A 13,222-nucleotide genomic window follows, 5' to 3' on the forward strand; every position below is an offset into this window, starting at 1 on the left:
TCATGTGAGGCCGGTCATGTCTAAACTTTTGGGGGCTGGTTTGAGTCGTCACAGTTGGTATCAGAGCACGAGTTGCTACCTCACACACGAGTTCATTAAGCTTTAGAGCGTCTAGTAGAGACTTAAGTTACACTTGCATGTATCTTTCGGTACATATACAATAATTATGGATATATATACAATAGTAATAATCATGATCCATGCCTACTTGTGCATTTTGTATGTATTGTAATTTATGGTTATGTAGTCATGGTGAGAACCAGAACAGATGATCTGGAAGATGCAACTGCCACACGGTTGGATAGAATGGAAAGAATGATTATGGAGATGGCAGAAACGTTGGGACAATAACAGCAACAACAGCAACAACCACCACCACCAAACCTATACCACCGCCAAGAATAGAAGATTATCAAGCTGAAGATCGACTATTACACTCACGAAAGAATTTAAAAAGATGAAGCCGCCTTCATTCAAGGGAGGAATTGAACCAATGAAAGTAGAAGCGTGGGTGCTGGGTATAGAAAAATTATTCGAGGTTTTTCCTTGTACTGAAGCTCGAAAAATGCAACTTCTGCCTTCACTCTCGAAGACGAAGCACAGAGGTGGTGGATACTCACGAGAACTGTACATCAAGGGTTGATATGGGATAGATTTTTGGAGTTGTTCTATGACAAGTATTTTCCTCAAAGCATGCGAGACAAGAAGGTGACTGAATTTGAGACCTTGAGGCTGGGGAACAGAACCGTTGTTGAGTACGAGGCTCAGTTTGCTGAATTGGCCCGTTTCGCACCACATATGGTAGATACGGACTCTAAGAAGGCAAGGAAGTTTGAAAGTGGGTTATGGACTGCTATTCTTGATCAAATCAATGTGTTAAAATTACCCACGTATGTTGATGTGCTGGAAAGGGCAGTGATTGCTGAAGGTAATGTTGCCGCTCAAAGCCGGGTCTCGGAATGGAGAGGGAAAAGACAGAATATTCAAACCTCTAAGGGCTTAGTGACACCACCAAGTAAGAAGTTGAATTCAGGAGCTTCTAGTACATTCGCTTCTACCTGCGATTCTGCACCAGTTTGTTCAGATTGTGGAAAAAGACACCATGGGATTTGTTATCAGGTAACAGGAGCATGCTTCAAGTGTGGCAAGACAAGCCATTTGGCCAGAGAATGTCCACACAAGAATCGACAGAATGGAAATAAAGCCACCGCAAGTTCAGCTGGATCAACCCCTGCCCCAACTACAAAGGCAGCTACAAAACCCACCGACACTAATGACATCGCTAAGAAAGGAAGGGAATTCGCGCTAGTTCCGAGCGACGTGCAAAATACTGAGGCCGTGGTATCAGGTACATTTTCTGTTAATGGTCATTCTGCACATGTGTTATTTGATTTGGGCTCCACTCATTCATTCGTATCAAAAGCATTTGCCAGACATTTAAATAAGCCAATGGAGCCACTATCCTATATTTTGTGTGTATCTACACCTTCGGGGGAGTCCATGGTGTGTACGTCTATTTACCTTGCATACGAAATCCTAATTGAGGATGTTTGGGTAGATGCCAACTTGTTGCCTCTTGATATGGTTTATTTTGACATAATCTTGAGGATGGATTGGTTGAGTAAGTATCACGCAGTCATAGATTGTGTGTCAAAACAAGTAACCTTCCAACCCCCAGGATGATCTAAAGTTGTTTTTAAGGGCCAAGGAATAGTTTCTCCACCCTATTTGATTTATGCAATAAAGGCATGTAAGTTACTACAAAAGGGGTGTCAGGGGTATTTGTGCAGTATTTTGGGTGAACAATCAGTGGATGGGGGTATAGATGCAATTCCAATTGTGCGGGATTTTTCGGATGTTTTCCTGAAGAGTTACCAGGAGAGCTAATTGATCATGAAATTGAGTTTACAATTGATATAGTGCCAGGAACTCAGCCTATCTCCAAAACCCCATATAGAATGTCACCCGCCGAAATGAAGGAGTTAAAGATCCAGTTGCAAGACCTCCTGGATAGAGGATTTATTCGCCCAAGCACGTCCCCTTGGGGCGCACCAGTCCTTTTTGTGAAAAATAAAGACGAAACCCTTCGGCTGTGTGTGGATTATAGAGAGCTCAACAAAGTAACCATAAAGAATAAATATCCTTTGCCTAGGATTGATGACTTATTTGACCAATTACAGGGCGCACAAGTTTTCTCTAAAATAGATTTGCGGTCCGGGTATCACTAACTAAAGGTTAAAGCTGAGGATATCGAGAAAAATGCCTTCCAAACTCGTTACGGACATTATAAGTTATTAGTTATGCCCTTTGGTGTTACTAATGCACCAGCAGCCTTCATGGATTTGATGAATCAAGTCTTTAAGCCCTACCTGGATGACTTCGTGGTTGTGTTTATTGATGATATCCTTATTTACACAACAAGTGTGGAGGCTCATGAGAATCATTTACGATTAATTCTTCAGACTCTTCGAGATAAGAAATTGTATGCAAAATTAAAGAAATGTGAATTCTGGCTACACGAAGTAGGATTCTTGGAGCATGTGGTGACAAAGGAGGGTGTTGCTGTTGATCCGCACAAGATTCAAGCCATTGTGAATTGGCCGACACCTACTAATGTGTCAGAAGTGCGCAGTTTCTTAGGTTTGGCCGGATACTACCGCAGGTTTGTTAAAGACTTTTCTAAAATTATGGTACCGCTTACTCAGTTAACTCAAAAAGGTGTTTCATTTGAATGGTTGGGACAACGGGAATCTGCCTTTCAAGAATTAAAGGCAAGATTAACTACAGCACCTGTTCTATCCTTGCCATCCGGTAGCAAAGGATTCGAGATTTATAGTGATGCTTCTCACAAAGGGTTGGGCTGTGTACTTATGCAAAATGGAAAGGTTATTGTGTATGCCTCTCGTCAACTTAAACACCATGAGAAGAACTACCCCACACATGATCTGGAGCTAGCTGCAGTGGTTTTTTCCTTGAAGATATGGTGTCACTATCTGTATGGGGTTAGATGTGAGGTTTATACCGATCATAAGAGTCTTAAATACTTTTTCACCCAAAAGGAACTAAACATGCGTTAGAGACGGTGGTTGGAGCTTATTAAGGATTACGACCTACAAATTCACTACCACCCTGGTAAAGCTAATACAGTTGCAGATGCCCTTAGTCGAAAAAGTACGAGGAATTTGGCGAGTCTGCTCACAAAGAAAAAGGAGTTACTACGTGACTTGGAAAGAATGAATGCGGAAATTGTATTGCATGACCAAAATTCAATAGTGGCAGCAATCACAGTCCAACCAGCAATAATAGAAGAAATTACACGACGGCAATCGAAAGATAAATTTTTATAGAAAATTTGTGATGAACTGGAAACAAATCCAAGGCCCGGGTTCATGACTGAAAATTCGGTATTGAAATTCCAGGGTAGATGGTGTATTCTTGATGTACCAAAAATCAAGAAGAGAATCATGGAGGAGGAGCATAGCTCCAAATTTGCAATGCATCCAGGTAGTACGAAAATGTACCACGACTTGAAGCAGAATTTTTGGTGGCCGGGTATGAAGAGGGAAATTGCGGAATATGTCTCAAAGTGTTTGCAATGCCAGCAAGTAAAAGTGGAACACCAACGACCAGCGGGCCTACTAGAGTGGAAATGGGAACATTTAACTATGGATTTTATTGTAGGTTTACCGCGAACTCCCCGGGGTCTGAACTCTATCTGGGTTATCGTTGATAGACTAACTAAATCGGCTCATTTTCTCTTTGTGAAGACTCAATACAATGCAGATAAGCTAGCCACCATATATGTGGATGAAATTGTGCGACTACATGGTATTCCAGTTTCCATCGTGTTTGATAGGGACCCAAAGGTTGTGTCAAGGTTTTGGCGAAGCCTACAAGATGCCCTGGGGACAGAATTGAAATTCAGTACAGCCTTCCATCCTCAGACAGATGAACAATTTGAGAGAACTATACAAACACTAGAAGACATGCTTCGAATGTGTGCTTTGGACTTCAAAGGAAGTTGGGAAACTCATTTGCCATTGGCAAAATTGGCATACAACAACAGCTACCATTCAAGTATAGAAATGGCGCCTTATGAAGCTCTATATGGAAGGAAATGTCGCTCTCCCGTGTGTTGGGTTGAAGTCGGTGACAAATTGTTGATTGGGCCAGAGATTGTACAGCTGACAGCGGAGAAAATTAAAATTATTCAAGAAAGGTTAAAAACTGCACAGAGTAGACAAAGGAGCTATGTAGATCATCGGCGAAGAGACTTGGAGTTCGAAGTGGGTAATTACGTTTTTTGTAAAGGTCACACCAATAAAAGGGCACTCGAGATTTGGCAAAAAGAGTAAGTTAGCACCCCGATACGTGGGTCCGTTCCAAATCCTGGAAAGGGTAGGTCCGATAGCTTATCGTGTTGCCCTTCCACCGAATGTAGGGCAAGTGCATAATGTATTCCATGTCTCAATGCTACGAAGCTATTTGCAAGATCCATCTCATGTCATATACTATCAGCAAATTAACTTAGATGATAAATTGATTTATGAGGAAAAATCGATTCAGATCTTGGACCGCCAAATAAAGCAATTATGGAGTAAGGTGATTCCTGTGGTGAAAGTGGAATGGCAGGAGCATTATGGGAGAGAAGCTACTTGGGAATGAGAGGAAGAAATGAGGCAACGGTACCTAGAGTTATTTACAACCTAAGGTAAATCAAGTTTGGGGACCAAACTTATTTAAGGGGGGGGGGGGGGGAGAGTGTAATAACCCGATCCTTCTATGTGCCTTGTATCTCTAGTTTTATGAGAAATTATATGTTTAATATGAAATTTCATGTAAAGTTATGCTTTCATGTGGGAATAGTTGAATTACAGTTATCTACCTGTTGCTTGTTGAAATACATTTGTTAAAATTAAATTGTTAACTTGACAATTTAAGGCCGTAGAGGCGTAATAGACTGAAATTGAGTATGGGAACATGTTAATGGGAATTTTTAGAGCCATTTGGGAAACTTAATTGAAAATCTATTTTGTCTGAATCGTTAAGGCTCGTTTGGCTAGGATAGAAGCTAAACTTATATAAGTGTTATATAGGCCCTTTCCTTGGACTCATACTTTGAAATATAAGTGGAGTAGGGAATCTAGAGAATTTGGTGGAAGGAAGAAAGGAAGGGAGAAGAGGGAAGTCAACAAATTTGAGGATTGAGAAACTTGCTAGAAGCAATTGAAGAATTCAACTTCAAGTGAGTATAAATCCTTGGTACACTCACAATTCCTATTAAATTGGCTTGATATTAAACTTTGTGTTGAAGTATTCTTCCTCCATGAAAGCTAGATTTTGATTGGACACATGATCATGTATCTCTTGAATGTGTAAGATAGCAACATAATCGCTTGATTTCTCTATGTTTTGCCTAGTCTCACTCTTTTATGTGTTTGAATTCATATCAATGAATAGCTAAGAATTTGTACATGTATATCTACATAGTGAGAGTGTGAAATCATGGAAATTTGAAGTGTAAAAGGCCAAAGAGCTAGAATCACATGTTTATGTGTTGTTATGTCATGTTTTAATACAAATCTATCTTGAGTTTGGCTATAAAAAATACCCCCTTGTCCCCTAGGATTGTTGAAGCTTCGGACTGAAAAACAGAGCAAACGACTGCACGTGCGGGGCCCATGGCCACACGTGCGGGAGGCACAGCCACATGTGCGGGGCTCACAGCCGCACGTGCGGAAAATAGGGGAGAATAGTGGGGGCTTTCTGCTAAAAAGGTATGTGCGGCGATGACCTCTACACGTGCGGCCCAAGCTGGAAAATTCTGCAATCTTCTCTCGCTCTTCCCGACCTCTTAAAAATATGGTTATGTCCGTTTGATATTCCCATGATGCACTTAATTACGTGAAGCGTAGTGAATTAAATAATGAGAAATGAAAAGAAAAGTGATGTGCTAATGCTTTATATGCTTTGTGTAGGGCATCTGCAGGAAGGAATCGGTATCCACCCACATCACAGTGAGTGATAGTAGCTTACTAAAATGCTTTGTTCACGTTTTGTGTTTATAAATGTTATTTAAGACCTAATTCACTGGGTGAGTACTTTATGTTTATTGCAATGTATCCGATATATATATGTTTGAACCTTGACATATGAGGTATGGACTTGAGGTCATTCTGCTTGTTACTATAATGGGCCTGAGGCCGTTCTATAACGTAATGGGCCTGAGGCAATTCTGTAATGTATTGGGCCTAAGGCTGTTTTGCTACTATGATGGGCCTAAGGCTGTTCTATACTCGGTTGGGCCTGAGGTCGTTTTGTCTTATGTGGATCCAAGACCATTCAGAAAAGAGAGATATGATTAAGCGCATGACTTGAGAAAATGCTCTAGTAATTTATGTTTGCACTTCTAATTTGTTTGTACTACTATCATTCATTAAGCCTTGCTCACTTTACTTTTCTGAATGTATTGTAGGTGACCAGCTTGTGGATCAACCCTAGGCTAGTCCGGAAGCCTGTAGCTGAACCTGTTTATTCGGTCACCCAAAGTGACTCTTTTGTCTCATTTTGGTCAATCCCTAAGATAACATGTTTTGTTATAAGTTTTGGGAACAATGGGCATGTGTAAAGAAGTTGGTGATGCTTAACTTCCAAGTCATTTTTTTTTCTTTTGTAATCTGTATTGTGAAACGTTCATGGAATGTTATGTATGAATAGCAAAGCAATATGATTCTGGCATTTAAACACAGCTCAATGAACGTTTGTTCTTTTACTGTTTCGCTTCTGTTTAAGCCCTATGGTGAAGTGCCACTAAAGTGACTAAGTTAGGCCTCATGTGAGGCTGGTCATGTCCAAACTTTTGGTGGCTGGTTTCAGTCGTGACACATAATCATAGGTCTTCAGCTAATCACAGGTCGGGGTTGTTACAAGGGTCGTCATGGATGTGGAGGGAACTAGGATATAGCCACCTATCCATTGAATTGATTGTTCTCTTTACTTTTCTATGCTTTTGTACTCTTTTCTTGATTTCTAGTGCTTTAGTTCCTTGTTGTTGTAACCTTGTGAATGTAGAGGGAGTAGAAAGTAGCCACCTATCCACAAGTTTGATTATGTAGAGTTGTTTCTTTCATTTTGTGCACTTTTTCTGCACATATCTCATCATCTTAGCATATTGGCCCAGATGCTTCAACCCATGCTCAATCTTAATGAGTAGTGGAGCTTGTTTCATAGGGTTAGTTAGATGATCTTTGGGATTTGATGTTCAGAAAGTGGTTGGTTTTCATTTTTATTGATTTTCCTTGGAAGCAAGTAAAACAAGAGATTCTATGTCAAGAATGTTGAAATCTCTCTTTTCAATCATTCCTAAACATGGAAAATGGTGGAGACATTCTTGTTCCATGAATAGAAGAAGAGTTCTCAATAACTTTTGATGAATCCCTTGCCTTAAAAACAAAGCTTCCACTAAGAAATGATTGTGCATTAATCTACTCTTCCCAATTAGTAACATGGATTTGGGTATTAACTTACCCTTATTCACAACGAGATGATGTAGGTTCCCATCTATTTCTTAGGCTTGAATTTGTTCTTGTTTTAATTTATTTAATTGGATAAATTGTTGCAAAATATTTGTTGTACATATCGGGTGTATTTTGTCTTTGAGGGCTGAGGCCCATCTACCTCCTCCCTAAGTGGTTTCTATGACTAGAGGAGGTAGAAAGGATAAGCACCCCGTAGAAGAGGTTCTTAGCTTCTGTTATGGATTTTTTGCACTGACCTAAATCTTGACTAGAAGAAGAATTCGGCCGAACAATTTCCTATTCGGTTGGCCCACTTTGTATCTGGCTGAATGATATTCCCAAGAACAAAGTAAACAGTTTCTGAAGAGTGCTCTCCTGGGTGGTTCTAGAGCTATTGGATGATTTATTTTAATTGTTTAGTATGATTTGTTAGATTTGGCAATAACTTGGCTGAACCTACTCATTGTTGTAATAACTCCTCCAGCCCCACTTCTTTTTATTTTGTATTATTATTCATTTAATTGTTGTAACAATTTCTTCCCCTCATTTCTTCTTTCTTCTCATTTGAATTGTTGTAATAACTTCCAATCCCATGTCTTTTTATCCCTTTTATTTCTATGCTTTCTATGTATGTGTATAGCATCATATTTTGTTTATTGTGTCCATGCTTTACATCCATCTTTCATGCATTAAGATTTGACTATTTTGCATCTGTGGATTTTATCAATTCTAATGTGCCTTTGTGCACTAATTCATGCCTTGAGATGATTCATGTATAAAATGTTAATAGCCAGATCTTTAGTTATATTTTATGCATGTATTGCATTAGATATTTTCATATAGGATCATGCATATGTATATAGCATGTTATTTTTGGCCTGCCATAGATGAATGCTAGGTGAGCATTTACAATTTTAGCATCCCAGTTGTGTAGGTTATTTTGTAAGGCTTAGCATCTTACCATGCGGCTAAGTGCTTAAATGATATACCTCATTGAATGCTAGTGGATAAAGGTTGTGTTGCTTTGGTTGGAATGATATTGATTTCTATGCATGTGGGCTCAATTTCATTTTGAGTTGTACATTTGTTTAAAAAACCTTTGAAAATGCATAAAATCAAGGCATACCAAAACAAACGATATGTTCTATACTTGTTTGCTTCACCTAGTAATGTTAGCATTATTAATAATTAGAATATGAGCATATAATTTTTATAAAACTCATATCATGGTTTAGTAGAGGCCGATCTTTCGATCGGGTGAGTAGGGGTACTTAATTCATGACCTTCCCCCCTCATACTTAAGGTTCCGGTGAGCAGGGGTACTCAATTCATGACCTTCCCCCTTATACCTAAGGTTCTGAATTGAGGCATCTTTGGTTATAACAAATAGTGGCCTTTGGCACGAGTCACGAGTTTTCTAATTTTCCCAGAAAGATTAGGTGGCGACTTTGAGATATGGTGATGTAGTCCATTTCTGACATATTTTGCAATAAATGGATTTTCTATAAAAGTTGCCAGATTTGGACTCTCATTTCCTGTTTCACATTGCACTAGTGAGACCAGATTAGGAGATTGGGAGTCTGAACTATAGGGTGCACTTGGTAACCCCCAAAACATCCCACACATGAACAACTAACTCTCAAATTCAACAATGGTAATGAAAACCATGCTCAAAATGATAAATTATCACATAGTCACCCATGCATGTACATCTAGTACAATTATCATCATCTTCAAGTTAATTTCTTTTAATTTACATGCTAATGATCTAAATTACCGCAAGAATTCAACTATTAGACAGATTTCCTTCTTGAATTAAGGTTCAAATCCTTACATAGAATCTTCAATTTTATGAATTCTTGCACAATCTTGAGCCTTTCCTTCCAATTCTTCAAAATCAAGTCTTTTCTCTCTCTAGAGTTAATTTCTCATTCTCCCTCTAAATCTCAGCACATTTGCGATGAATTAAGTTCATTCTCCTCTTCTTAAATTATACATATGTGTGTGTAGATTAGATTAGGCTAATTAAGCAACATTAAGGCTAATTAATTAAGCTTATGTCTAATTGATTATTTCTAATGAATTTTAATATGAATCAAATTTGTAATTAAATTCTTATAGGATTCTACATATTATATTAAACTAATTAATATTGTCAATTTTGGTTTCTCAAATCGTCTTGGCTCTCAATTTCTAATTCAGAATAGATTTCCTAACAGATATTTCACAAATCAGACAAATACATACAAATCAAACACTCCTTCTCTCTCTAAATCTCAGCACATTTGTGATGAATTGAGTTCATTCTCCTCTTCTTAAATTATATATACATGTGTGTGTGTACATTAGATTAGGCTAATTAAGCAACATTAAGGCTAATTAATTAAGCTTATTCTAGTTGATTATTTCTAATGAATTTTAATCTGAATCAAATTTGTGATTAAATTCTCATAGGATTCTACATATTATATTAAACTAATTAATATTGTTAATTTTGGTTTCTCAAATCATCTATGCTCTCAATTTCTAATTCAGAACAAATTTCCTAACAGATATTTCACAAATCAGACAGATACATACAAATCAAACACATAACACATAATTCAAATTCAAATTCCTCATAATTAAATAAATGCAATTATGATATGCATGGTGTGGTTATCACAGGAGGACTTGTTGACAAGTTACCATCTTTTTGAAGAGAATTTCAAAAGAACGTGCACCACAAACAAAAGAAGACTTCCTTAGAGGCGTTGATCACTTGCATCCAAGTCGAAGAGGAGGTTAGAGGCCAAGATGCATTGATAACACAAGAGGGTAATGCCAATTCCACCACAAAGGTAAATTTTTTTCATCAAATAATAACTTACCCCAAGGTCAAAATTCCAAGAATGCTTATTTGAAGCCTTATAGAAAGAATATGAATAGGGCTACAAACGAGCTGAGCCAAGTCGAGCTGAGCTTTGTTGAGCTTGAGCTTGGCTCATTTGCTTATCAAGCTCATTTATTGAGCTCGAGCTTGGCTCGATAAGTAACTAGGCTCAAGCTCGACTCAGCTTGTTAATATTAATGAAACTCGAACTCGGCTCGGCTTAGCTCGGCTCGATAATTTTTTTTAATATTATTTATATTATTTAAATAAAAAATATTATTAATATTATTTAATATATAAATAATATATTTGTTATATAATTTAAATAAAGATAAACGAGCTGAGCTTATTTGAGCTCGAGCTTGGTTCGTTTACTAAACGAGCCAAGTCGAGCCCTTAACGAGCTGAACTGAGCTTGTTCATGAATAGTTCGGTTCATTTGTAGCCCTAAATATGAAGAATTATGGTAAACCTCACAATAAATGGGTTAATCCAAATAAGAAACAAGGTCTACCACTTTCAAAAAATCAACAAAATTTTACGTGCTTTGTCTATAGCAAAAGTGGGCATATTGCTTGAACTTGCAAATTCTGAAAATGTGCACCTACCCCAAAGGCTAATGATATCGAGCTGCCATTTGTGGCGATGATTACAGACATTTGCGTGGTTAATTATGTGGAAGGTTGGTGGACAGATTCTAGTGCTAATAGACATGTTTGTTATGATAAAGCTTGGTTCAAGGTGTATACTCCCTTTGATGACGAGAAAACAATTATGCTTGGTGACTCTAGTCAAACCAAGATACTTGGGAGTGTATGGTTGACCTTAAGTTTACTTCTGGACGTGTGCTTACTTTAAAAGATGTGCTTTATACACTGTCCATGAGGAAGAATTTGATATCAAGTTATTTGTTGAATAAGGCTGGCTTTAAGCAAACTATGGAATCTGATCAATATGTGGTTACCAAGAAGGGTATTTTTGTAGGTAAAGGTTGTGCTTTTGATGGAATGTTCAAACTGAATGTTGAAATTAATAAACCATTTACCAATTTAGTTGATATGTTTTCTTCTATTAATTTTTGGCATGCTAGCTTGTATCAGATTAACAGTAAATATATAGGAATCATGAGTAGTTTAGGATTAATTCCTAAATTGACCACAAAAAAAAAATTGAGAAATGTGAAGTTTGCAGTAAAGCAAAAATTATCAAGAGGCCTCATAAAAGTGTTGAGAAAAATACTGAATTGCCAAAATTATTTCATACTAATTTATGTGAGTTTGAATGAATTTTAACTCGTGGGGGTAACCGATATTTTATCACTTTTACTGATGATTTTTCAAAATATACAAACGTATATTTATTAAAAAAATAAAAGTGATGCTTTGGAGAAATTTAAAGAATTCCTTCTTGAAGTTAAATGTCACACCCTACTTTTTACCAAATCCTTATCATAAACAATTTCAGAGATAGTAGACAGAAGTCCAATATCATAGTAAATGTAAGCAAATGAAGATTCTCTCAATCGTATACTGAATAATGCAACATGTGACATAATTACAGTAAATTGCTTGTAGGCTTACATCATTACATAAAAGAGAAAAGGTTCAACCTTTTTTTACAAAAACGGCATTCAACAATCAATTAAAAGGTCCCGTGGCCAACAAAAAGAGAATATCCTCGATCTTGAACCACTTCGTGATATTCACCTGAAAAAGGATTAGCAACGTGAGATGAACATAAAGCCCAGTAGGGATCCTAACATGATCCTAAACAATAACAACATACAGATAGCTATGATCATGAATGCTTTAAGTCATACCATATACATAAGTGCCAGCTTATATATAAAGATATACTTACATAGGTATTTTTTCTCAAAATCATTCAATTTATCGAACAATCACAAACCGTTCACTTTTTTTTGTTCTTGTTACCTCTTTATTTTACACTTTCCAGATGATAATAGGTATTTGAAAACAAACCCGCGAGAGCCAATTACTTTTCCCAATTACTGAACTCACACACAATTCCAAATTACAATTTCTGAATAGAAGTATCCCAAACGAACATGAAGACGATACATATAAAATACTCCTCACATAACCATATAAGACAAGTGACATCCTCCACAAAATAATCATCACTGTGCATGAAACACATAAAGTGAATTGAGATAATAACGAGAAACCCAACAATGCTTTACCTGCCTCAAGCACGGTAAGAATACATCTTTCCAATATTCACGCCAATTTAGCAAACACCCGCTAGAAGGTAATGATATCTTTTCCAAGTTCTCCAGGTGCTAGCTGAAAGGTATTGGTACCTCACATTCTTAGCGCAACAAATTCTCCAGGCGCTAGCTGGAAGGTAATAGTACCCCTTATTCTCAGTGCGTGCACATTTCCAGCCATCACATAATTCAACAAACAAACATAATCTGAGTGTACTACATCCACAAAGTCTATTCAACATCACAACGTCATCCTCCACCAATGACCAAGGACAAAACCTCTAAGCAATAATCTTTAAACACACATAACACAATAGTCTGATGCTCACTTGACCTTAAATCCAACAATAATGATAATGATAAGAATATTCAAATATTTCAAAATCCAACCTCAAGTTCAAATTCTAAATTTACAATACATCAAGGTTTCGTTCTTTTCTTCAAAATCAACCCTTTTGTTTTCCCAAGTTAACTTGTCTAATTCCTTTTCTTCAAAAATAACAATTTCCACATTTTCAATAAAATCACATCCATGGATTCCAAGCCATAACCCAACTTAACTTATCAAAACACAATCTTTATTCAATTGTATCCCTTTTTAAT

At 37.3% G+C, this 13,222-nt stretch overlaps 1 protein-coding gene across 1 annotated transcript; it reads left to right on the top strand.

Annotated features, from left to right (window-relative positions):
* The first annotated feature begins 249 nt into the window (after positions 1–249).
* LOC145799672 (uncharacterized) lies at positions 250–3,077 on the top strand. The gene is made up of 3 exons (XM_082889282.1): positions 250–338; positions 558–1,348; positions 2,332–3,077. The coding sequence occupies exons 1-3, from the start codon at positions 250–252 to the stop codon at positions 3,075–3,077; spliced, it is 1,626 nt and encodes a 541-aa protein (XP_082745408.1).
* The last annotated feature ends 10,145 nt before the right edge of the window (positions 3,078–13,222 follow it).

The sequence above is a fragment of the Camellia sinensis genome, chromosome 9, assembly GCF_055761805.1.
Source record: "Camellia sinensis isolate YWXY chromosome 9, ASM5576180v1, whole genome shotgun sequence".
Lineage (NCBI taxonomy): Eukaryota > Viridiplantae > Streptophyta > Magnoliopsida > Ericales > Theaceae > Camellia > Camellia sinensis.